Genomic DNA, 25,103 nt, shown 5'->3' on the forward strand with positions numbered 1-25,103 from the left:
CAATTTTTCTGAATGTTTTTGGAACTAATTGGAATTAGTTTTTTAGAGTGCTAATTCCGATCCGTCCGAGTTTGTGGAGCTAAGCAAGCAAAAGAAGATGAAGAAATTGTAGGGAACAAATCTAAATTAATTATTAATTTTGTCGTAAACCATCTCATTAGAGAACGTTAATTATTTACCGGTGCATTTTATGCTTCCACGATGTTAATTCACAAGGGAGCAAATCCTCATCACAGGAGATCACAGCTCTTGCCAAAAGTTTGCCAAGCCAACCATGGAACAATAAACCTCTTGCACCAAGCCCCGTAAATAACCAATATTTACAAGAATGCCCCAAATCGATACATTCATCTAAGCGACCCAAAATTGGAAGCGATCCATTTTCAGTGAGCGGTGGCATTGCCCTCAGTCCTGCAACTGCTCTAGTTACTGTCCAATTTCTTACAGCTGGATAAACAGAAGATGCCTTTCCGATTAGGGTTTCAATAGAATTGGAAGCTTCATCGGATGTGATGTCACGCGAGTAGTTCTCCGATTTCCAATCCCAAGTGGATCCTAAATCTATATTGCGGGGTCCGTGTACTGCTAGCCAGGCATCTGATAGAATCGAGGGGCTGTGCTCTTGATATTCTTCTCTGCAAATGAAAAGATCATTTTTTAAACATAAATCCATACAAAGATATTAACTTTAGCATGTCACTAATATTAATGGTGGTCGAAATCAGACTGAACAAGTGATCGGATCAAAATTAGCACTTTCGGAAAAAAAATCCGATTTTAAGTGTAATTTTTGGGGGAAGAATTCCGAACTATTTCAGAAATTAAAATCGAATCGAAAATCGGAATCTTGTATAAATTCCAATCCCGGGAGATCAAAAAAATAGGGAAAAGTCGGTAAAAAGAATTTTTGGAACTCAGGAATGAAAAATATTGTTCCAAAATCGAAAAATTTCGGATCGGAAACAGCGGTAATCGGAAATTCCATCCCAATTTCCACCCCTAACAGGAAAGAGCATCTTTGATGGAATCTCAAAATCGAGTGCATCTTAAAATCAAGTGACTTGTCCCCCATGGACTTGCTTTAGGTCAACAGAAGCAATCCCCAGTGACAAAATAATCGAGATAAACTTAAACAAGAAACACTAAAATCTACCTCATTTCATCACCAAGTTGCAGTTTAGCAATGATGCCTCTACATGCCCTCAGAGGCAGCCTTCCCGAAAGTTCCGGAAGAAAGGCCGATCGGGCTCCTAAGCAGATAATCACTGCCTCGTATTCCCCTGCATATATTTATGTCAGTTTGATTTGTAAACTCTCAAAAATAAATTATTTCAGATTCATAAGATTTACCTGCTAGTTCTTTCAAACTCGGGACAGATTTCCGGTGAAAACTCAAATTTCCAGACATTTCATTCGCTAGATTTTCACATGCTAAATATAGACCCTACAAAACAAAAAATGACACAATATTAAAAAAATACTATAAACGAATTTCGATTCAGACACTTGAGCATATTCCTCCAACCTGAAGGTATCTTTGAGCATTAATGTTCAAAGCGTCCGGCATATAAAATGCCAAGTTTAAAGGTAACGACAGATTAGGGACAAGCTTTTGAGCTGCTTCCTCGTTGATCGGCTCAATTCTGCAATTATCTAAACAATTCCGAGCATTCTAATCGGTCAAAATAAGATGAATTTTGCGTCAGCGAGAAGTCGAACTAAAAATTGCATAAATAATTCGGTAGCTTAGAAGATCTTACTTCTGTCATTATATTCACGTTCTTCGAATTCACAACCGGCCTTAAGATCCCTCTGAGAATAAACAATTAACTCTTAACATAAACTTTTAGTGTTTTATCAATATATCGAAAACGAAGAAAGCATTAGTACAAAGTGTGTACACACCTATTCAATTATAAAAAAATACTATCAATTTATTATTTAAATAGGTGGACAACAAACCTTCTCCGGACTATAGGGGATTCGCCGTTTTTCGGAGTTTCAAATTTCCCCTCATTTACTAGCTTATTAAGAAGTGCTTCTTCGGCAATATTTATGAGATTTAAACTCTCGTTCCAGCACTCTGCACCTCGCCAAAGAAGCTTGACTGAAAACAGTACACTGAATTACAACTCAGCGAGAAAGCTATCCTCGTATTTAAATCTCTCGTAACTCGTCTATAAAGTACAACGGATAAATAAAAAACTAATGCACACGACAGAAAATAGAGGTGACGAAAAATTGAACGGACCTTTTGGTGAATATGGATGTACAAGACCGCCAGCAATTCCGGACGCACCTCCACCAATCCCGGCTTCATCGTAAATATCAACGCAAATACGCGATTCCTTACAACCGTGCTGTCAATATTATGCCACATCCATGAACAGTCATCAATTTTGATAGTATCTTCAAGTTAAACATGCCCTATTTTCAAATAATCGTCTCTATTCTCTAGATTATTGGCACGAAAATCTTCCGAAAAAACACACAATTTCACCCACCCACACACACACAACTCACACACAGTCATGTATATCAGTATATATATCATACATATATATATATATAAAATTAAGAGTACCTGAAGCAAGTTCCAAGCCACGGATAAGCCAGCAAAGCCAGCGCCGAGAACTGCATACCTAACAATTAAGTATCAATAATAACACAACACATAGAAAAATGAGTTTCAGTAAACAAATTAAATACTATACGAACAATTTGAGTGAAATTGAAAAAAAAATATATATAAAAAAAAATCAGAAAAAAATGAGTAGCGGAGCGGTACCTTAGTGGGCGTTGGGATGGAGAAGACGAAAATGAGCAGCGCGAAATAGACGAAGAACAACTGATACCAATACTACTGTGTGTACTGTGTGTTTCTCTCTGCCATTTCCAGGAAATGAATTCCGGGGGGTTTTGGGCGAACATTAACATATCAATATCCCTCCGACTGATGTATACTTTGCCCCTTCGTTTTACTCATAATCAAACCAAGCTAATTACCCGAAGGGTAAATTGCTACCTCCCTTGAGTAAAGTTGAATTACGAAAAATCCCTTGGTGTTCGGTAATTATAACCATCCATTCGATTACAGATCTTCTTATACGTTCACTGTTATGTTATGGTGTTAAATTTAGTAGAATCTCATAAATTATGTGAAAATGTTCTACAGTTTGTGCCTGTTTTATCTCATTCAAGCTTCACGTTTTGAAACAAGATAAACGTGAAACAAGATGATGATCATAAGATACTAGTCTTCTAACTTGTAAATATCAGATTGTGGTGCATCTAAAACTGTAGTTTTGCACAAAATAAATACAAACTAGAGAATATTTCACATAATCTAGAAATTCTGTTGAATTTGATATTGAATCTCTCGTAATTTAACTTTACTAGAAAAAGTAGCCGTAATTTACCATTACTCAAAACGCCATTTTTTCTCCGAAGTACCGAATTATTTGGGCAACTTATCCAATTTGTAGTGTTCTATATCTTTATTACTTTATTAATCTATTATTAATAGTATAAGATAAAAATTGAATAGAAGAAATTTATCATATATGTTGAAATTCTAAAGAAACATTAATATGGAAAAATAAATATAAATAAATAAATAAATCTTGTTAATTTTTTTCTTTTTTTTTTTTGGATAACTAATAAATAAAATCTTGTATAAACGGGTATATATCCGGAAATGGCCCGACCCGACCCGACCGAACTCATACCCGTATGAAAATGAATAAGAATGAATTGGTTCGGTTTCAATTTGGATTTAAACTTGTCATCTTCTTCGCACCTGGATTCAACAAAATGAAAACCAACACAGTTGTTAATTACAGAAGATTTAAATCATTGAAATCAATTCTTCAACAATCAATCTTCTCCTAGAAACCATTTCGCCCGCATTGCAAAGCAGATCTCGATACAGTACACTCATGCGTTCAATTAATTTTCTTTCAAGCATCACTGGAAATCAGAGTTTCAAGATCAGATCTCTGCTATTCCGACCACTCCTACGGTTGTTTTTGTGAAAAACAAGCACAGCTCGTTTAAACGGAGGCTGTAATTCAATGGAAAATGATGTTCACCGGTCCGTTTCTTCACGGGCTGCCCGAAGAAACCAGCACCAGCAGACGAAAGGTGCGTATCTTTTTTTTTTTTTTTTTTTTAATTTCATTCTGTTAACATGTTGTAATGTTGTTTTATTGAGCAATAAGTGTGAATGTAGATCCTGAAGAAGGGGGATTGTACGGTGGGAAATTATCGCAAGAGTATTCGATGAAGATTTTATGGAGAAGGGGTTTCATTCGGTTGATTCTTACCGGAGGGATTATTTGGATGTTGTTGATTCTCACCGTTTTGTTGTTTCATATATGGTCTTGCCAATCTTCTCTTGCATTTTTTGCAGGTAAGTAAGTAGCTGAATTTTTGTCTTCTATGTGTTTGTGAATTTTACTCAATGAAGTAAGATAACTTGTGCAGTTTTTTTTGCTTCTTTATCTTTAGGCTAATGACTCATTACTTCATTGCTGATTGATGTGTCACTAATCTTTTCATTATATATTTAATTGTGAGAAACTGAGAATTAATATGGGGATATTGATTTAATCTGATGTGAGTACTATTCCAAACAATGATTAGCATCTTTAAGGTGGTAGTGGGAACTGATTTCTGTGCTTATACTTCAATAGTTATTCTAGAGTTGTAATGTGCGGTTATATAAATCGTCTTGAGAAACTACTCACGGAAAAGCTATTAAAACAAATTCAAGAGCTAGTTTTGGTTACGGAACTTTGAAGAAGATGGAGTTAAGGTTTGCAACTAGCTGCGTGTTCTCACATGTGCTCAATGTATATCTTTTATACTAGAAATGTTATGAAAGTTGAACATTTGCACCAAAAGTCATACTGCCTCCTTCTGAACGAAGATGAATGATTTTGTACCTTTTGTTTTTATTTGCAGCTCTTTGTAATAAAGATAGCAAAGTATATGGTATGTTAAACACAATGGGACTCGTGGCACCACCACATCGTAAGGCTCGATAATCTTCTTCTTGCTTTTTTTTTTTTCCCGATTCTTGATGTTTAGGAAACTCTTTCTTCTCTTTCACGATTAGGTTGTGCTATCCCTGTTGCTGATGACCCAAACAGTGTTGTCATTCCAGAGAAAAGAACACCTGATAAAGTGATCCAAAGGTTGTCCTACATTATGGAAGATAAAATTTCAACGAACGGAAATCAATCTTCTCCTCTCTTTGGGGGACATCAAACTTGGAAGGAAAGAGACGAAAGCTTTAAAATCAAGCCAGACATGAAGGTGATAAGCTAACTCTTTCTTGCACATAGTCTTTATGTCTGCTTATGTTGTTCTACGCAACTTTGCTATAAGACTCTTATCAGTTTTTTTTTAACACTAAGCATCCTTCTGTGGATGTTCAATGTAGAAAGACATCAGAAATCTCGACACTTTTATCGTCCTGTTTTTTTGCCTTAAGTTTATTCAGAAAAATCGACTTCAAAGCCCCGGCTAGTGCCTTCCCTCAAAAAAGAAGTTGATTTTGATATTAGATTACGTAGCAAAATGCTCATGTATTCAGACTTTGAAGTTCTTATATCTCCTTTGCCAGTATGAAAAAAAATCGTCTCAGCCTGCTGTATTAAAAAAGATCTGTAACAATTTCCTTTAATTTCTTTTCTTTTTGGTTTTAGTCCAAAGAATGAGTGCTACTTAAATAATTTAAAAAAAATGAAACGACAAAGCACAGATTACTTCTTTCACATTTGATATTCATAAATAATATTTCCCATGTGTACTTGTTGAGATCTATGGTATATATGATGTTAACTATTGTAGATTTATAATACCTGCAGGTGCATTGTGGATTTATTCAAGGTGGAGGAGAAGATATGGCTCAAAAAGACATCGAATATGTGAAGAAATGTAGATTCGTTCTTGCTACAGGCATTTTCGACGCGTACGACACCCCTCACCAGCCATCCAATATCAGTAAGCGGTCTGAAAGTCTATTTTGTTTCCTAATGGTGGTTGATGAAGTTTCTCTTCAATTCATCAAAGACAATGTTACTGTAAGAGAGGATAATGACGGAGGGCAATGGGTGGGTATCTGGCGTTTGATTCCACTTAAGCACCAGCCTTATGACGAACCTCGAAGAAACGGGAAAGTTCCAAAGATATTAACCCATAGATTATTTCCTCAAGCCGAGTACAGCATTTGGATTGATGGTAAAATGGAGCTTACAGTTGATCCATTGCTTCTGTTGGAGAGGTACGATTTTGTGTAAGAATTTAATCTTAATTGAAATTGCTTGTTAAATTGGGCTAGAAATATTAGAATGAAACATGCTTTATAAATCCTTGGGCATTTATAACATGCAGATATCTATGGAGGGGAAAAAACACGTTTGCAATTGCTCAGCATAAACATCACCGTAACGTATACGAAGAGGCTGATTCCAACAAACGGAGAAAGAGATACGCTCGCCCTCTAATTGATCTACAGATGAAAATATATCGTTATGAAGGAATGCAGCCATGGGATGAGCATAAAAACACATTGAGTGGTAAGAATCAAACAATTTCACATATATGCATTCTATCTTTTTTACAAAAATATTTTTGTAAAAAATGCAGATGTGCCTGAAGGAGCAATCATTATACGAGAGCACACTGCACTGAATAATCTGTTTAGTTGCTTGTGGTTCAATGAGGTTCATCTATTTACGCCAAGAGATCAGCTAAGCTTTGGATATGTCGTCTATAGACTAAGGGGTGCATTTAATTTTTTTATGTTTCCGAATTGCGAGTACAATTCGATATTCGTATTGCACCCGCATAATCGAGAGCATTCTTCTAAAGTAGAATGGGCGAAAACTATTAGTGAGTTAAAGAAGCACCCTGAGTTGATAGAGAGCAAGGGTGGATTAGGGCTGTGGACGCCTTATCCTGGAAATCTTGATTTGGTTGTATTGCCACCGGTAGCTAGAACTTCGAAAGCAGGATGATTAAGGGAATATTGTTATTTGTAATTTTCGTGACGCTCTCCCACTAATCATCTCGCTAATCTCTATTTTATTTGATGGTGAATAGGAATATCGTGTTTTAGCATAAACGATAGTTGCGTATATAGACCATATAGATGATTGAATTCATACATACTCCGCACTGTTTTACAATGACTCTGCACATCCATTTTGCTTCAATGTAATGAGATGGATTGTAGAGATAGAATCATGAAAATTAAACAAATCAAACATAAAAGAGTGAAACGGGACTTAATATTAAGATGAGGTAGGGGTGGTGATTTACTTAACTTGGAACGGATCCAATTCCGATTTCACGTGGATCGAATCGAAAATCAACCTATATGAATGAAATAAGAGTATCGGACTTGGACCATTCCAGATCGGATTCATATGAATCCACAAGTCAATTTATAAGGTTTAATATCTCAACTTTCGTGGTTCAAAATCCATTCGACTTTCACACTTGCACATATTCACACAACACGAAGCTTTAGTGTAGTTGCTATTCTAAAGCAACACGAAGCTTCCTTGGCAGTTTTCTGTGTAAGATACACAAAGAGCAAAAGCGTTGTTTCACAAGATAGATTATATAATCAATATGTTTAAGCGTTCGATTACAAACATACTTAAATAACACACATCATTAACCGCATCATAGAACAAATATTCTTCTAAAATATGGTTTGGGCTACACAGCTGCAGAAAAATGGCAGATTACAAACGCAATAGCATCGGGCTTCACGCTTTACGGACAATTACCCGTCTTTCTCGCTTATACTCTACTTCATCTCTTTGATGCATAACCACTAAAGCTCTTCTTACCTATCAGATACACACACATAGATCAATTATAGAAAAAAGACATTTAAAGATTCTAATATCTGTTATTTACTACTGGTTAAAACCCAAAATTGATTTTTTTCTTACAATAGATTCATTCATGCCCATCCTAGTAAGCTCATCGATCAGCCTTCTCTCTGATATATGGCTTCCAATACCCATTCTTCTCTTTATCTGGGTTTCCGCTTGCTGTACATTTTATCAGATTTAGCATCGGTATAATTTATTATAATACGTAAAAATAGACCAGGTTATTGAGAGCCAAACAGTGGTCACCTTTATCTCATTTGCCATCTCGGGAGTAAGGTGTAGATGTTGATTAACTCCGGCACGTGCAGCATCCATTGTAGAGTTGTTAAAGAGCCTTATTGCTTCAAGAACGTGGTTGTCATTTGCAACATGAGACCTAATTGTCAGAAAAAAATAAGGTTCAGTAAACAGAAACTTTTCACACAATAAAATACAATGATCATGTTAGGAGATTATTAAGAATTATTAATCTTCTTGAGCTTTCAGCGTACATCAAATTTGCAAATTTAGAACCATATACGATTTAGGCAAGGGGAAGTATAATAATCACATACGGTACAACACGGAACACGTCAACTTACAGTGTCATTCTAGCAAGTGATTCACTTAATCTCACAACAGCTTCCAACTGCCTCACTGTAATTGGTATTACGGCTGTCTCACCAGTTTCATTTGACTGCCGTCTCATGTCCTACAAGAATCAAATAGCGTAAGAGAAATTTATGGATAACATGTAATACCGTTATGCATCAATAACAAACAGGGAAATACAAGCATCCTAAGCATCAGACGAAACATGATACTTTTCATGGAAATGTTTTCCTTCAGACAACGTCAACCTAAGGTTTCTATGCAGATTTAGGAGCACTAACCAACACTTTGGCTATAAAGGAAAATAACACTTGAAAAACCCTATCCAATAAGAAGTTAAATAGCATATCCAACAGAATCATTTCCAGAATATTGAATTGAATATTTGAAGCATATAAATAAAGTAACTATTGCTAGACTACGATGGTTACAAGTGGCTAATCGTAGCACCCAATTCGGTATTATTTAGAACAGTATAACAAATACCTGTCTAATTTTTACATAACTCTCCTGCAATCTAGACGCTGCAGACTCGGAGAGACGGGGGTGACACTCAGTTCGACAATAGTGTATATATCTGCACGTGAAGTTTAAATACATCAGCAACCCAACCAACAAAGCTTTAGCAACCCTTACGACAAAAACAAGGATCTAATTAGAATTGCATACCTTTTCAGCCAGTTGTCCTCTTTGGTAGTCTTCGAGTCAGTTGCAGTTGCATCAGCAGATGCATGAACTTTGATGATGTGGCTGGCAATACTCTGCAAATGAATAGCATCTGATTAGGTTTAGCTAATTTTCTCCACTTGGCTTTTAAGGAGCTCTATTACAACATTCTGAGTAACAACCTATACTCATGTTTAATAGAGATATTTGGAATTTATTATCCATTTTGCATGTCTTCATGTAATCATGTTAGTGAATGAAATAGAGTCCCCCGATGATCAAATAAACCAAGATTATAACACGACCGTAATTTTAGAGAGACGCAAAAGCAAAAGTCTGAGGGGTCGCTTATGTATGAAAAAACATGCTATCTAAAGTGATTAATGTTTCCATACCTTGTCTTGCGCATACATTTTGATATCTTTCACAATAAATATTATATCAAATCTTGAAAGAATGGTGGTCTGTAAATCAATGTTGTCTCGAGCGGTCTGAAAAAGAAAATAAGAGTACTGTTAGTTTCTCAACGGTCAAAAGACTTAAAACCGACTGAAATAGTGACAATATAAACAGTCATTTAACATAAACTAACATACCATGAGATCATCATAACGCCCAGATGGAGGGTTAGCTGCAGCAAGCACAGAGGTCCGGGAATTGAGAACTGTTGTTATTCCTGCTTTAGCAATAGATATAGTTTGCTGCTCCATAGCTTCATGAATGGCAACCCTGTACCGCAGGCACCACTAATTTGAGCACTCTAGTTGTAAATTAAAACACAAGAAGAGAACTGTGATTTTGATGTCAGAAATGTACTAACCTGTCTTCTGCCCTCATTTTATCAAATTCATCAATGCAAACAACGCCCCCATCTGCTAAAACCATGGCACCTCCTTCCAGATAAAACTCCCGCTGAATTATTTAAGAACCATGAAAAATTATTTAAGTACAAAAGTAATTGCATGCTATCTATAAAAGTAAAGTGCAGTACAAAACACATCCATCTCATCATAGCTCCTCAATGATCATTAACGAGTGCAAACTTACTGTGCTGTTGTCGCGAATTACAGAAGCAGTAAGACCGGCAGCAGATGAGCCTTTTCCAGAAGTATACACAGCTATTGGAGCTGTCTTCTCAACAAACTTCAGGAACTATACATTAATAAAACAAATCTAACTTCAGCCACAATTTTTTATCTTATTTGTTTGCAAGAGGACAAACTTTAACACTCTCCGATAATTAAATTCAAATTTCTTATATATGAGCTGATATGGGGTAGGTTTGACATATAAGTTGAAATATCACATGAAATATTAATACTAACCTGTGATTTGGCTGTGGATGGATCCCCCAAGAGCAAAACATTGATATCACCTCTTAATTTTACACCATCAGGCAAAGTCTGCATCTCCAAAGAACTATTTTTAAGCATTTTGAACCAGTTTAATAACATTAGTAACAAAACCAGTTTGTAGTATACCTTTCTTGAGCCTCCAAACAAAAGGCAGGCAACGGCCTTTTTCACATCACTGTGGCCAAATATCGAAGGAGCAATCTTGGAGCATATTTGCTGGTATGCATTACTATCCGATGCAAACTTTTTGAATTCTTCAATCTGATAAAGGTATACTTGAGTTAACATAAGATTATTTTATACCACAGTTCTGAAAACAAGCCGCAAATGCAATCTACCCGTGGAGGATAATATTTAAATAATTAAATGAAATATCATGATAGCTTCATGCAATCACCTCATCTCTGGTTAAGTTGGTTGGACCACGAGTGTTAGCCTCAGTTGTTTCTTCTAATCCTACCACCCGAATATAGGGCTGCCTAACTGCTACTGCTCCTCTATGACTGCTCAAATAATCCAAAGTACATAAGTAACAACCTAGCAGGTTATATATTGATTATTAAACAATAAAACTATTAAACTCTTACGAAGTCGATGAGTTGGCAGCTTGGAATATGCTGTAAATCCCCATTATAGTCAACCTTTGTCCAGGAACAATTGTTTGCACGAGATGGCGATCAATAGATAGAAGCATGTTCCTTGGCAACTCTCCAGTCGGCACATCCTTAGAAATTAAAAAAACAAAAATAATATGTAGGTTTAAGTATCATAAGAGCTATAATTTATGAAACTATATTAGCAAAATTCATGATGGAATTAATTACAACAAGCCATGGACTCCTCACCTCTGGATTTTCTTGCAATTTAAGTGTCTGTTGATCAACATACTTACTCTTGTCAGGAACCACAAGCCATGGATCAACTGGACAAGGATCTTCCCCAGCCTAGAAAATGCGCAATAAATTCTTAACCCAGTCGATTAAAAATAAACTGACTATAAATAAAGTCCAAAAATAAACATTTGATGAAAACCTGGGCGACGTGATCACAAGATCGTGGGACAATAGCTCCACCAAGCCCCGGACGACACGGAACAAGCTTTACATTCTTGCAGTTTTTACATAACAAAGTCACATACGTAGCTTTTGCCTTAGTCCTTGAGGCCGCTATGACAATCCCAGATATCTTCACCAATTTCGAAATATATTGTGCCTACATGCCATTTTGCCAAGAGAAAGCAACCTTTCAGTAAAATATACATTGTAAACAAGGTAAGAAGAATCCAAATAGAGGTATAAATCAACTAACCCCAAGTAAACGCATTGAAACAGGATCTTGCTCTGATTTAAGCAGTACTTGCACTTCCCCAGTCACTGGCTCTTCCATTTCTCCACTCTCTCCAGCTACCCGTGATTTAAGACCTGTGAGAACTTCCGCTGCTGCAGTTTCGAACTGTTTTTTTTTTCAAAATAAGAAAAGGTAAACGAAAGATATCAGTAAACTGATATAAATTCCTAAATGCTTGAATCATGCGAGATTGAGGTTGATGTGCCGAACATAATTTGAATTTGTAAAGTAGAAAGAAGTATTGTTTATATGTATTAAAAACAAATCAAAGTTCTACATTTCTCCTTTATCATATGCACTTCAATTTTCCAAACTACTCAACATAAGAGAAACGGTTAGCGTTCTTCTCCAAACATAACTTTCAACTAAATGATAATTGCTTCAGTCTAATTGAAACTTGACTAACTCACAGAAAAATCCCTAGCGCGGCAAAATTACGATGTGATATAGATGCAATGAGAAAATATCTAAATGCATTATTATATAAACAGATCAGATTCGTGTTCTTTTAAGGAGAGTAAATGAAAATTGTGCATACGAGGGGGAGATAGTCGGCGGGGTTTTGGCGGAGAAACTGGGGGAGGTTTTGATCAGGATCGTAGGAGATGAGGTCGGCGAGATTGACGAGCACGTATTTAGGGTTCGAAAGCAGGGCCTCTCTGTAGGGAAATACATTGGGTTGGCTCTTGTGCTGGAAATTCCTTATGAATTCCTTGAATTTCTGCAGCGCCGTATGCCGGCTAGCCGTCTCTGACTGTTCACCGCCGACGTGCGGGTACTGCGCCTGGTCGCTGTAGAACACTCCTCCTTCGTCCCAGCCAGACATCTCTCTATCTTCTCTCTCTCTCTCCTCTCTCTCTCTCTCTCTCTCTCTCTCTGTGTGCGTGTGTGCGTGTGTGGGTGGGTGTGAGTGAAACGCTCTGGTGAAGAGGGCTCGAGGGTTTGGGGAATTGGGGTTGGAAATGGGTTTTTGGCGGGAAAGACTTGGCGGGAAGGCTTCCTCACGCGACGAGCACGTGCTTGGAAGGCGCGCCGACCAGGCATCATTAATAGGGGCATTTTTTTTTTCTTTTTCTTTTTGGGAGAAATACATTTTTGGTCCTCAACGTTGCACTAATTACACATTTGACCCCCTATGTTCATAAAAAATACATTTGGTCCCTCATATTTAAAAAATTCAACGATTTTAGCCATTTCCGTTAATACTGATGGTATCAAGCTTTAGCCCATCACTCCCTTAACTGGCGAAGTGACGGTAAATTGACGAAAATGATCAAATGTGTTAATTTTTTGAAATATAAGTGACCAATCGTGTTTTTTTGAGCATGGAGGACCAAATATGAAATCGGTGCAAATATGAGGAGCGAAAACTATAAATTTCCCTTTGTTCTTTTTTTTTTTTATGGAAGAGCTCATTTTGTTAATATTTGCAATTATCTATTTTTTCACAAATTTTTTCTATGATTAATAATTCCTTTAGAGTTAATTCGTGTTTAGTAATTTTGCAACAATTAATTAAAAAGTTAAACAATATAAATAAAAAAAATAAAAAAATAGTATGTAAGCAAAGACTCTTCGAAAGTATTTCCAGATTAGTTGTTCATGAAAATTTATACTCAAAATGGTTTAATGTTAGACTTGGTGAACTTCACATAACTCAAAAGTATATTCTACTACACCCATACATATTTTACAACAGGTCCCCAGCCAGTATTTTGATCCTAATATATACCTATACCTTCACACATTATATATATATTCATGCTTAATCAAAATAGTTAGACCCAACCAACAACATGATTAATTATTTCGCTTTTTATCCCATATATACCCTTCGTGTTTGAGGTACCAAAGCGCCCCTTCGGCTGCATGCTCAGCCGCATCCTTCTTTCTTGCTCGAGGCTCTCCGTAGAACTCAAAGGTCTCATTTGGCATTTCTTCGATTTCCATCACCACCCTGAAAACAAATCTAAAAAAAAAAAAAAAAAAAAAAAAAAAAAACACTCTATATTTAGATTACACGAAAACCTTGACAAAGCACCAAATACAAGTTAATATATAATGTTGTAAAAGCTGATAACTTACTCCTTTATGTGTTCTGGTCCTGTCTCTTTGAAGCATTCGAAAACAGGTGGTTTCCAGCAGTTAGCAGCGCATAGTTCATATAAACATGATTTTGCCGATACATTTGATTGAGAACCTAATATATTACAGTTTTTAGCAAGAGAATGTGAAATACAAAATTTAAAGAAATTAAAAAAAAATTAAAAAACCAAGCTATCAAAAGTCTCTAAGGTCACACAATACCTGCTATTCCCTGTTGATCAACCTCGTTCCCGTTATTTAGATGACCAGCAGTTGAACTAATTTTGCGGCCATTACTGTTAATGGGTTTCTCTGCAACATGTGATTCTGAAGAACTCTGTCGGAAAGGAAGATCTTTAATAGGTCTAATGGAGGTCTCGTTAAGAGGATAAACTCTCGGTTCAAAATCACTCTGAGAATTTTCCGGAATTTTGACCTTAGCAATTTCGTAAGAGGGAGTCTCATCGTATCCAATTAACATTGCTTCCCTCTTTACACTTTTTCTAAGCACTTCTTCCAGTGATTTTGATTTGGATTTGTAACCTTGAGCCTACAAAAATTGGAGCCAATGAGAACAAAGGAAAAATCAAGTAATTAATTATTGAGAATGGTTAAAAAAAAATTCGGAAAAAATCACCTTCAAGCATTCATAAATTTGTCTTGCAGCCATCTTTCTGGCGACTTTGCCGCTGACGTGGGTAGCCGATGCAGTGGCGGAAACAGTTCCTTCATCTACTTTAGCTTCGACCAAGAACTTACCGTCTTTCTTCGATGAAGAAAACTGCACCTCCCAGTAATAGGATTGGCAAAATTCATGAAGGTCCCTTATGGGATTAAAGTGCAGTTTCGAAGAAGTAATAATCGGATCCAATAAAAAGAGCATTATCTTCCAGACATGCTTCAAATCAAACCCTGTGTCGAGAAATATGGCACCGATGCAAGACTCCACTAAATCACCAAGGACCTGAAAGCATTACAATAAAATTACAACTGATATCGCAAACAAATTTTCCATGAAAATAACCATTATAGTAAAACAGGGTACACGTCATACACTAGCACTTTGCCAACATCAGGTAGTTTCACACTTTTTGTGATATAAGATTTGTGGGATTTTTTCGAAAACCATAGATTAGGATCAACTTTAATAAATTGAGCTTGATAGTTTTGTAAAATTTACTCCATCAATAATCGAACAGTGCAAATCAGTACTCCAATTTAAGCGGAATATTTCAGAAGAATAAAGAATAGGAGTAATCATGTATATGGAATAATTATAAGCTACAGCGAAGGAACATAAAAAACGACCTTTGGACAAGTTTTCTCTTCAATATGTCCTATTGGTGCTGATCTTTCGATGTTGCTCACATATTTAGCCATTGATTCCCGAAGAACACTAGAATCACAAATAATAAATCTGTGGAAGGACCGGCGTGCAGCCACGTCAGCAAATGAAGTGTTGTTGACAGAAACCGATCTCAAATCCGTTAACTGGCCAGGTTTCAGTTTTGGGTACACCGAATAAAGATAGGAAGTGATCAAATAATCCAAGACAGCGTCTCCAAGAAATTCAAGTCTCTGGTTCAAGCAATGAAATTTATATAATATAAATTAGAAATTTTAACAATTAATAACTAATATTCAGAGTAGACTGTATTAATCAGTACATACCTGGTAGCAACCTCCCAAATGACCGTTGAAAGATGGATGAACAAAGGCTTGAATGAGCAAACCTTTGTGGGCAAATTTGTGCCCTGTCAGACTTTCAAGGGTATTGATGTCTATTTGATCCGAAAGCGGTAGAAACGCCTTGCTGGCAGAGCACATATCATCAATTTGTGACTGTATAACATCTACTTTTATGCCGAGCCAATTAAGGAATGCAGTTGCTGCTTTGAAGCCGCTATCAACTATAAAAACTCCAGTAAGTGCCTCAACAACATCTGCAATGGTCTTGTTATGTAACCAATGGTGGCATCTATTGCATCTAACTTCGGCATTTGCATCATTTTTCTTGCCATGGCTTTGAGAGTGAATACTTGCCTCAGTTTCCTTTTCGCAAGTTGAAGGACAACGACGGCCAAATGCAAAGAATTGGTCGGCCTCAAATGATTGATCACGTATATATACCTGACATATATTTGTTTATACAAACTACATCGAACAACCCCCAGAAAATATTTTGGAGTGAAGTATTTTTCACATGTTTAAGTTTCACAAGTTGTTGTTCGTAAATTCTCTGATATGCATTTTTTTGTAAGGAACCAAGTTCATGATAATTCTTGAGGTCCTTCATCTATTTGTTAGGCTACACTAATAGTTTCAGGAGGAAAATTAAATATGCATATAGAAGCAGATAAAACAAGGACCGCGGCACAAAATAATTAGCTTTTGATTAGATCCGGGTCAATTAATTAAATATTATCACCTCAAATTAGTATAAATAAAAGCTTAAGCTTTTAGATGAAGTGGTCATTCAACAAGGTATCATTGCAGGCTCTCTGTCCAGAGAAATAGCAAAGATTCATGAAACGAAGTTGTATTAAACCTCAACACTTAATTATTTTTAAACTAGGAACCATAGAAGTTACATTCCTTACCGGTAGATTTTTCCTTATTGCCAATTTGAGTAAGTTGGAGTTGTTGACAATGTTGGAACGCTTTCTAGTTAGCTGCCCTTCATCTATGGCATCATGCTTAAGAAAAAGATGTCTACCAACTGCAAACTTGAGAAATGCATCTCCAAGCACTTCAAGCCTTTCAAGAGAAAAGTGTTCACAGCATCTTTCTGTCGTGAGTGCTTCAAGAATCTGACCCAACGTCAAAATGAATATTCAGCACATTACAAATGTATGTGTATGCAAACAAGATGTGATGTACTATAGTAATACTACGGCGTACAGGGGAACATACTGTGCCATCTAACTTAATCAAAATAGTAGACACGAGTAATCCTGAAAAGACTTACACGATCAGCAGTAACTTCTGCTCCTTCGGGGAATGCAGCTACTAGTTTATCCTTCAATTCTATGGCCACAAGAAAGTTTTCAAGCCGATGCAGGATTGATGGTAAAAGCGACAATGAACTTCCAATTTCTTTCGAAAAACCACTGACTTTCAACTGACAAATCTCAGGAGGTAATTCAATGAAGTGTTCCTTTTTTTCTCGCCATTCTTCTACATATCAGCAAGCAAATAATTCAATAAGTCAATACATAAGTTTTTTTTTTTGGTGGGAGGTTGGATTGGGTTTGGGTGGGGGGGGGGGGGAGGAAACAAAATCATCCAAGTCCTACTCAAAATATACAATTGGGATGCAAAGGCAGATAAAAATACATTAAATTTATTATATTACCTACCGTCGCTGATACATTCGAACTCTGAGAGAAAATATAGGAACTAAGAAAAGAAAGTATTTTCTGCACTAGTAACATAAATAATCTATACCTGAGTGTTTTTTCTTTCGCAGTAAGTTGTCCAAAACAAAGAGTTGCTTGGCTTTGAGTAGGGGTTGATTAGGGTGAGTGAGATGAATACCAAACCTGTAAAGTAATATTTGAACCATCACAAGGAGCAGAAAATGATATTAGCAGGATAACGAACATTCCTCATAAAATGCAGACTTTATAACGGCTCAGATATGCCAAAACAGAGGTTCCAGAATCAGAGCAAGCAAAAGAATTACAAAATAGTCAAATAATATTTATTGTTGTAAATAGGTCAATTTTCAAATTAATAGTAATGTTTTGATCTCATACAGTCAAACCTCTAAGCTTGAGAAAAGCTAATTGAATATGCACCCATGGCTGTGATGTGAGAGATATAAGACAAGCTAAAGGTTTAGAAATAATTCTATATCTACCAAATTTCTGAAATATAAATATGAAGATCTTCTGCAAAAAAATTGCTGAAAGTTTATTTTCAGATACAGTGCATGTCATGAATGTGACTAAGCTACTGCACAAAAAACTTCAAGTGGACCCTGAGATAGTTCATGTACACAGAAGCAAGTTGACTTCGGAGTATAAAAGCTATCTGCTGCCACTACGTAACACGTTTTGTCTAATACAAAAGCTATAGTTTAAAAGGCACATAGAATTATGCATTCTTGAATTCCCTAAATACAGACTTTTTTTTGAATAAATCATGATACAATGTATTGACAATTTAACAGATAAAGTAGAAAAATAAATTACCTTTCAGCGTAGTGCTCGACATGACTTTCTGAATCATCGTATAAGCTATGTCCATTTTTTCCTGGAAGAATATCAGAAATAAAGAAAAATATATCTTTGCATGGGACATACACCAAACTATCCACAACATCATCTACACTTTTGCAACCATTTGCAAGATGCACGTGGTTATTCATTTGATATGTTTCATTGCCCAAACGAATGCTTGGGTGTCTGAAAATTGGAGACGACAAACATCTATTGATTAGTGTCCAGTCCACCGAGATTTTTTCATGCTGAAGCTGAATAACAGGAAGCAACAGATAGAAGGTCGACGAGCTTGGTTCATACACATCATTATTTTCCAGTGACACGTATTCCGGTATAAACTGATGCCGATCAAGAATAATTTTGAGAGACATTTGTTGGAACTTTTCAGCTGCGGCAATCTGTGCAATTGAAACACGAAATTCAGAACCACAATATGTTTTATCATTTTAAACAAATTTGGACAAAACTAAAGAACTCTACCTCATCTTTATCCAATCTAACAACTCCAGATGGAATAATCTCTGTCATCACCGTTCTACCATGGGCCAAACAAAGATCAACTTTCATTTTCCCAGCCTCTTCTGAGAGTGGCTCCTTAACGAAAAGACCAAATCTTTGGTATATCCTATCCGCTGGATTCGGACAAAATTTAATGTAATAAGAGCTAAAAGAAGTGGAATTCTTCTCTTCTGTCCATGTTTTCCTGAGGGCAGCAGGAACAAGCATCTCGTATAGTACAGCTCGTGACTCCTCCTCTGAAATAAGTGCAACAACTAAAATTTAAAACCTTCAGCTTATATAATTGAGTGTCAATCAAATAAATAAAAAAGATATATCCTGACCATTGATGTCATCAGAATCAGATATCGATTCTTCATTTTTATCATCTTGCTCTGGCAAGAGATAATCGGTCAGTGCTCCAACTTCATGTAATGCCTTGCATGCTTTCAAACAGGCATCTTTCTTAGCTGCCTCTGTTGAAGTTTGTGGTGCACTGACAATTTGATGAATTGGAGCATTGGCCGGAAGAACAATATTGCAAATCGTTCCATCTGCATCGTCATAATAGTAGAAGTAGGGTTTTGGATTGAAATACCTAATGCAGATAAAGTATATTAAGAATAACTTTGGAGACCAATATATCATTGTAACACCAAATCAGAAAGAATAACAGACACTAAAAAACACTAAAATTAAATTAAAAAAAGAGTAGCACCATGACCCAGATCAGAAGTATAACAGCAACCAATTAACACTAAGAATAAGATCATACTCATCATGAGGAAGCTTTGAACAATAGCGATGCAGCAGAGAGACACTTGATACAGAACTAATAGTTGCCCCAGTAACATCCACTTTATATGTTCTCTCGACGAAATCGGTTACTGGTAAGTGAGATTTTCTCGAGGAAATCTCTTCATTCATTTGAGCTTCATCTTTTTTAAAATGTTCAATCAAATCAATTTCCCTTGAGTTGTCGCTGCAGTTTTCAGAACATCACATATTTAACTTTAATCATAAATAGAAAACTAAAAAAATGGTTCCATAAGCAAGCAATCAATAAAATCAGTAAAGCACCTGTCCACCAAAAAGGCATATTCAGATTGCGGCATACGTGCACGACCTCGAGATTGAATAAAACTTGCTACAGTCTCTGGAAGATCAAACCTTATTACAAGGCAACATGTCTGAATATCGAGTCCCTCTTCACCCACTTTTGTTGCAACTAACAGATTTAGCTACCAAAACAATTTGAACAGGGAAAATAGAAATTAGTATGGTATAGACCAGAAGTTGACCATAGATCTTCCGAACAAACAATTAGACCATAGTGTACTCAAAGGGAAAATACAATTAAGTTGGAAACATTTTTTTGTAGGAATAAGTAAAATGGAAACATGTCACCCGATAGGAAGCATTACCTCACCAGACCGAAACTTCTCTAGAATGACGTTTGTATTTTTACGTGACACAAGTCCAGAGTGAACTCCCACGAGAAAACCACACTTCCAAGAAGATAAAAACTTTAAATTTTGAAGTATATATGTGAGGGATCTCGCAGTAACAATTCTGTTGACAAAGATTATGCATTTCATATCAGGCTGCAACCTGTAAAGAAAATTAAATTTGTTATGCATGTATATAATGTTTATATTGGTTGAAAAGATTCAGATAAATTTTCAACATTGATTTCCTTCTAAAAATTAACTCGGCTTTAATGATGTTGTAAAGGGACTCTACTGGTAATTAAAATAAAATTCACAAAAACAAGATGAAAATAGAATATTAATTTCTTAAAAGATTGTTACTGCAAAAAAAACAACAAATTCTTGCACCAGAAGTGCAAAGAAAACCAAAAAACAGTTAGGCTCGCTAATTTGTTTTCTGTTAGTATCCTATACAAACCTAAAGCTTAATCACGAGTTAAAGAAAACCACATTTCTCGAGAAAAGATTCTAGTTGAATATGTTTGTGTCTTTTATATTTTTAGAGCAACCAAAAACAAACCTAAAGCTGGATAGAATTCCAATAAGCCTTAGGAGCTTCCTCGAAAAATAAGGCTCCTTCAAAATTTCTACACATGACAAATTCGCTCCAATGCCATCTGCATGAATAATAGAATAAATTTTCCAAAGTCAACAGTAGATATACATTTATATTTTCAGTCAAAGAAACCAAAAGTATCTCACAACAAATGGAGCAAAAAAGAAGCAGGTTCCCCTGTGTGGCGAAATTAGTAGTCCATATAAGTTTAAGGCATTATATGATAATACATACTAAATCAATCTCTATGGTAGTACATGTACTACGCTGCTAAGACATCAGAGGAAGGCAACTGTATATATAATCGAATCAAGAAGAACAGACATAAGACAGTAAAAGAAACAAATTGCAGGCATGCCTGGGGAAGTAAAATACCTCCAGTGCAATGAGAAGCAAGAAAGGAGGCAGCCTTATGCAAGTATTTGTTGCATATATTGTCATCACTGCAACTCGATTCTTCCTCCACAAGATCAGTATTCTCAGAAATATCACCCTTTAAAGAGATGTAACTGGCCTTTGAAAAAAGCATCAGTAAAAATTGAGCCGTTATAAAAATTTGCATCAGAATCTACATTAACTTGAGCCGTTATAAAAATTGCAAGCATGCATAATTATTAGAGTTTTAGAAAAGAAAATCCATCATTTTTCATCTGTGGTGTGCATTCTCGAGACACAAACTTCTCTCACTTCTCCCTTATAAGATAATACATTGGCCTTATAAATGGCTCGTCTACATGAATTTTGTGCAGTAATTTTATTATTTTTTTGTTGGTTTATGACATTTACTGGACTTCTGTGTATACAAAACTTTGAGTTATGATACTTCAACAAAATAGAGGTTGAACGTAATATAATGTTAACTGTTCCGTAGAAGAATGTCTGAGATTTTTTAGGTATATATCAATGCATTTCAATTCAGGTTTGTGGATCCAAGACTACAAGAATTCATAATTCTAGCACATTGTGTTATCCCCATTCCCCAGATAAATGTGGCATGCCATGCGCAGTCACACACACACACAAAACTAAAAAGGCAAGAGCTTAAGAGACCCTCATGGAAAGGAACGAGCAAATAGCCAATAAGAATAACATTTGAGACATGAAGAGTTAAAAACTGTCTTTCACTTTTACAGTTTTACTATCTTAGAACGGTTAGATAGAGGCACAATTAAGCAGCACTGGTCAATGCATTAAATCTAAAAACAATAGAGGCCAAACAGAATAACCGAATATTGTGATCCTTACCTGTAATGCCCCCCACAATCCAAGGTTTTCGAGACAAAATATTATATTACAATGAAGCTTCTGAAGAGTCTTTTTGGTATTTATGAAACTACTCTGATCAACCGAGTTCGTACGGAGAGCCAACATGGACTGTTAAACACAAAGGCGTTGGTTTGATAGTTCATGTGGAATGAATTTACTTAAACATTCAATTACACAATACCTGGTTTTTTATTTCCTCAAGATTTGTAGTATAGATCATGTGAGGAGAACACCCATTCTTTTTTGAACTATAATAATATACATTTACTTTTGGGGATGTGACGAATCTTTCCAGTTCATCTTTATCTTCAACAGAATAAACCTATGAAAAAAACACACCCTCAAATGATCAAATATTTGAGAAAAGAGGTACAGAGAGAGCTAGGGGTTAAGCTTCTCGTCCACCTAATATTCCTCGAAACCTTTTACTTTTATAGTTATACAAGATATAATCTAACATTATTGTTCATTTAAAGTACATAAAAAGAAAATTTGTAAATCCATCTTTCAAACACACCTTTGCACGCATCAACGCCTCAAGACCATCAATTGAGCCACCTAAAATGACATAAGAGCACGTTGGTGCATTAATCAGAAAATGATAAAATCAACATACATTTTTTCTGGGTGAAAAGCCACATAATTTTCTGCATTTCATAGAGAGGTATGCTTGATAAGTAACTGACGCAATTACATTTACCTTTCCCTAGTTTTGGAGAAGCAGTCATGCCAAAAATACGAGGAAGTTTTGACCCATCCATTTTGTAGAAGATCTGCAGTTGACAATCCGAACATAAATTATTTGACAACAGAAACTGAAAAACTGATGCCGCGTATACTGGCATAAATCACTATTTCAATATATTACCCTCATAATTTCAGCATAAGGATGATTGCTGTCAAGTTGTGCGTAATGACATTCATCAAATATCAGAAGGGAAATCAGCTCAATCTTGATAAAGCAGTGTGACAAATTGTTTAGCATTATCTGAGGTGTCATGACAAGGACCTGCGAGTGGAAACAAAATTTGGATGAAGTAACATATGTTGTTAATCACTTGAATGCTTACATGGGCATGGAGCAGATTTAATAAGTCGCAAAGTCGCAATTAACTCAACCAACCTCATACTCCTCAATTTCTTTTTCCCAGTCATAGCGGCTTTTTAAATGTGTTGAACTTCCGCAACAGACCCCAACTTTGAAATCGAGAGAACTTTCTATGACCTTGGCTTGCTATTATTGCCACAAGATAAAAATAACAGATGATTTCAACTGACATAATCATAAAATTCAGAAAATATAATGTAATATTGCGAATTCTAAGAATAAATGCAATGTAACAATAAAATGAAGTTGACTATGCTTTCAACTGACATAATCATAAAATGAAGGAGACAATTCAATATAAAAGACAGCAGGATGCTACAACACATTACTATTAATAGATGGCCATAAAAAGGAAACAAGCATCTAACTGCTTCTAAAGCAGTGGTACTAAACAAACAAAGGAACTGTTTATAGCGAACCCATGGTCAAACTTTTTCATAGTACTGAAAAATATTCCTGCACTCAAAAGATCAAGTCCTATATCTTACTGGTCCTTTATTTAACAGCTCTTTGATACTCAGAACAGTACTTATTTCTGATAATGTCAACGAGACTAAAATCTGCAAAAGTACACTGCATGGCGGAAACCCAAGACTAGTCCAACCAATGTTAATTGCACAAATAAATGCAGAAAGTATATCAACCTCGTCGCACTTTTAAAGTAGTCGGGACTGACATACCTGCTCAACCAAAGGAACTGTAGGAGCAAGAAAAATGCATATGTTCTTTTGAGGTTTCTTAATCAGGTGCCCCATCTCATAGATAAGTAAAACGGCGATATGAGTTTTCCCACAACCTGTTTCCAGATAGACGACAACATTCTCCTCCAACGCTTTATTGCAAAGGTCTATCTGGTACCTGTATGAAATTAAAGAAAACAGTAGACTCAATATCAACCTCAGCCTATTGACGGTAGTATATTCATCAAAAAGGTGGTGGTAAAACAAATCCCCACTCAGGTAAAATAATGCAACATATAAACCAAACTCATACAATATTATTTAATTAAAATACTAAATGCCTTCAGTATACAAACATTTACATTTGTACCTAGATATTTGATTAGACTGTGGAATTAACAAGGTACAGTCCAATGCATCATCTTCTTCACACCCAAAACTTCAGAAATCAGATCCTCAACACACACACAGATATCTAGGGCATTTTCCCCTAAAATTAAGGGGCAAACTGCCCTGCTTAATCATCTTAATTTCAACTGTTCAGTTTCTCAATTTTACTCGAATAAATTCTCCAAATTAAACAAAAGCAACCATCTTTCTCAGTAAATACAAGGAAAACAAAAAATCAACCAAGCAAAAAGCAAAAAAATAAAACCAATAAAAGCGAATGCACTTGCATGATCCAAAATAAGCACCCGTAGAAAAATAAAAATAAAAATAAAATCGTACTTTCTAGCGATTTTCCTTGGGTCTTTGTTCTGCTTCTCAGGAATCGGCCGCTCTTCATCACCATTGAGGGACAGCGTTGAGAGCTGCTTACGAATCCCATCCTCCCGGGACCCGCTCCGCATGATCGTGGTCGTGTCGCCGCCGTTCATGTCGGTTTGACGGCGGCGGTCAGTCGAATTTGACTTGCGATTGACCGGAAAATTGGGGGTTTGCTTTTGTTTTTTCGTCAAATGTGAATACAACTCTCCCGGAAGAAGTGGGGTTTTTTATTTTGTGAGTCCGTACGAATTCTTTGCTTTATCAGAGGTTTAATGTACAGATGCTATGGAATGAATTAATATATGTGTATGTATAATTTGTATGCGCGGGAATATATCTATAATGAGGAAATGTATGATGCTCCTAACAAAGTACCAACACTATTAAATCAATAATTGTTCACGAGTACAAACATTCACGTGTATAAAATAAGAAATAATTAAATAATTAAAAAATATATATAATAATGAAGAAGTTTATTATTGCTTATGGAGCAAGTATAGTATCATGGGGCCATGATCTCCCACCACTTCTCTAAAACCTAGTATATT

The 25,103-nt window shown here is 36.0% G+C and overlaps 4 protein-coding genes across 6 annotated transcripts; 1 reads left to right on the plus strand and 3 right to left on the minus strand.

Annotated features, from left to right (window-relative positions):
* Nucleotides 1-106: 106 nt before the first annotated feature.
* Nucleotides 107-2,981, minus strand: LOC105964176 (FAD-dependent oxidoreductase family protein). The gene is made up of 9 exons (XM_012988701.2): nucleotides 2,789-2,981; nucleotides 2,585-2,642; nucleotides 2,252-2,360; nucleotides 1,963-2,107; nucleotides 1,761-1,812; nucleotides 1,526-1,672; nucleotides 1,351-1,444; nucleotides 1,154-1,280; nucleotides 107-635 (listed from the first exon to the last, which is right to left on the minus strand). Exons 1-9 carry the CDS (start codon nucleotides 2,935-2,937, stop codon nucleotides 176-178), a joined length of 1,341 nt encoding a protein of 446 aa, XP_012844155.2. The 5' UTR covers nucleotides 2,938-2,981; the 3' UTR covers nucleotides 107-175.
* Nucleotides 2,982-3,723: 742 nt separating this feature from the next.
* On the plus strand, nucleotides 3,724-7,132 carry LOC105964178 (Sept9 (DUF616)). Its single transcript, XM_012988703.2, has 7 exons — nucleotides 3,724-4,143; nucleotides 4,232-4,411; nucleotides 4,966-5,034; nucleotides 5,120-5,319; nucleotides 5,874-6,289; nucleotides 6,400-6,584; nucleotides 6,655-7,132. Exons 1-7 carry the CDS (start codon nucleotides 4,074-4,076, stop codon nucleotides 7,023-7,025), a joined length of 1,491 nt encoding a protein of 496 aa, XP_012844157.2. The 5' UTR covers nucleotides 3,724-4,073; the 3' UTR covers nucleotides 7,026-7,132.
* Nucleotides 7,133-7,601: 469 nt separating this feature from the next.
* On the minus strand, nucleotides 7,602-12,927 carry MCM5 (Minichromosome maintenance (MCM2/3/5) family protein). Its single transcript, XM_012988702.2, has 18 exons — nucleotides 12,414-12,927; nucleotides 11,837-11,980; nucleotides 11,561-11,740; nucleotides 11,374-11,472; nucleotides 11,116-11,252; nucleotides 10,926-11,031; nucleotides 10,655-10,789; nucleotides 10,499-10,576; nucleotides 10,221-10,325; nucleotides 9,994-10,085; nucleotides 9,770-9,902; nucleotides 9,569-9,664; nucleotides 9,177-9,268; nucleotides 8,994-9,084; nucleotides 8,498-8,607; nucleotides 8,163-8,292; nucleotides 7,974-8,075; nucleotides 7,602-7,868 (listed from the first exon to the last, which is right to left on the minus strand). The coding sequence occupies exons 1-18, from the start codon at nucleotides 12,699-12,701 to the stop codon at nucleotides 7,785-7,787; spliced, it is 2,202 nt and encodes a 733-aa protein (XP_012844156.2). The 5' UTR covers nucleotides 12,702-12,927; the 3' UTR covers nucleotides 7,602-7,784.
* Nucleotides 12,928-13,459: 532 nt separating this feature from the next.
* On the minus strand, nucleotides 13,460-24,982 carry DCL4 (dicer-like 4). 3 transcript variants are annotated; one of them, XM_088825436.1, is made up of 25 exons: nucleotides 24,514-24,982; nucleotides 23,785-23,962; nucleotides 23,120-23,230; nucleotides 22,865-23,005; nucleotides 22,697-22,769; nucleotides 22,514-22,554; nucleotides 22,178-22,318; nucleotides 21,976-22,104; nucleotides 21,106-21,244; nucleotides 20,695-20,791; nucleotides 20,109-20,295; nucleotides 19,765-19,925; nucleotides 19,460-19,666; nucleotides 19,029-19,282; nucleotides 18,667-18,941; nucleotides 18,157-18,584; nucleotides 17,408-17,502; nucleotides 16,929-17,134; nucleotides 16,561-16,770; nucleotides 15,632-16,090; nucleotides 15,269-15,538; nucleotides 14,598-14,924; nucleotides 14,183-14,510; nucleotides 13,961-14,075; nucleotides 13,460-13,844 (listed from the first exon to the last, which is right to left on the minus strand). In XM_088825436.1, the coding sequence occupies exons 1-25, from the start codon at nucleotides 24,660-24,662 to the stop codon at nucleotides 13,676-13,678; spliced, it is 4,890 nt and encodes a 1,629-aa protein (XP_088681562.1). In that variant the 5' UTR covers nucleotides 24,663-24,982; the 3' UTR covers nucleotides 13,460-13,675. The 3 variants fall into 3 exon arrangements, with proteins under 3 accessions (XP_088681562.1, XP_012844160.2, XP_088681563.1); XM_012988706.2 differs by having other exon boundaries at nucleotides 16,929-17,137; XM_088825437.1 differs by lacking the exon at nucleotides 13,460-13,844 and having other exon boundaries at nucleotides 13,957-14,075; nucleotides 16,929-17,137.
* Nucleotides 24,983-25,103: the final 121 nt, after the last annotated feature.

The sequence above is a fragment of the Erythranthe guttata genome, chromosome 11, assembly GCF_056151865.1.
Source record: "Erythranthe guttata isolate IM_541 chromosome 11, IM_541, whole genome shotgun sequence".
Taxonomy (NCBI): domain Eukaryota; kingdom Viridiplantae; phylum Streptophyta; class Magnoliopsida; order Lamiales; family Phrymaceae; genus Erythranthe; species Erythranthe guttata.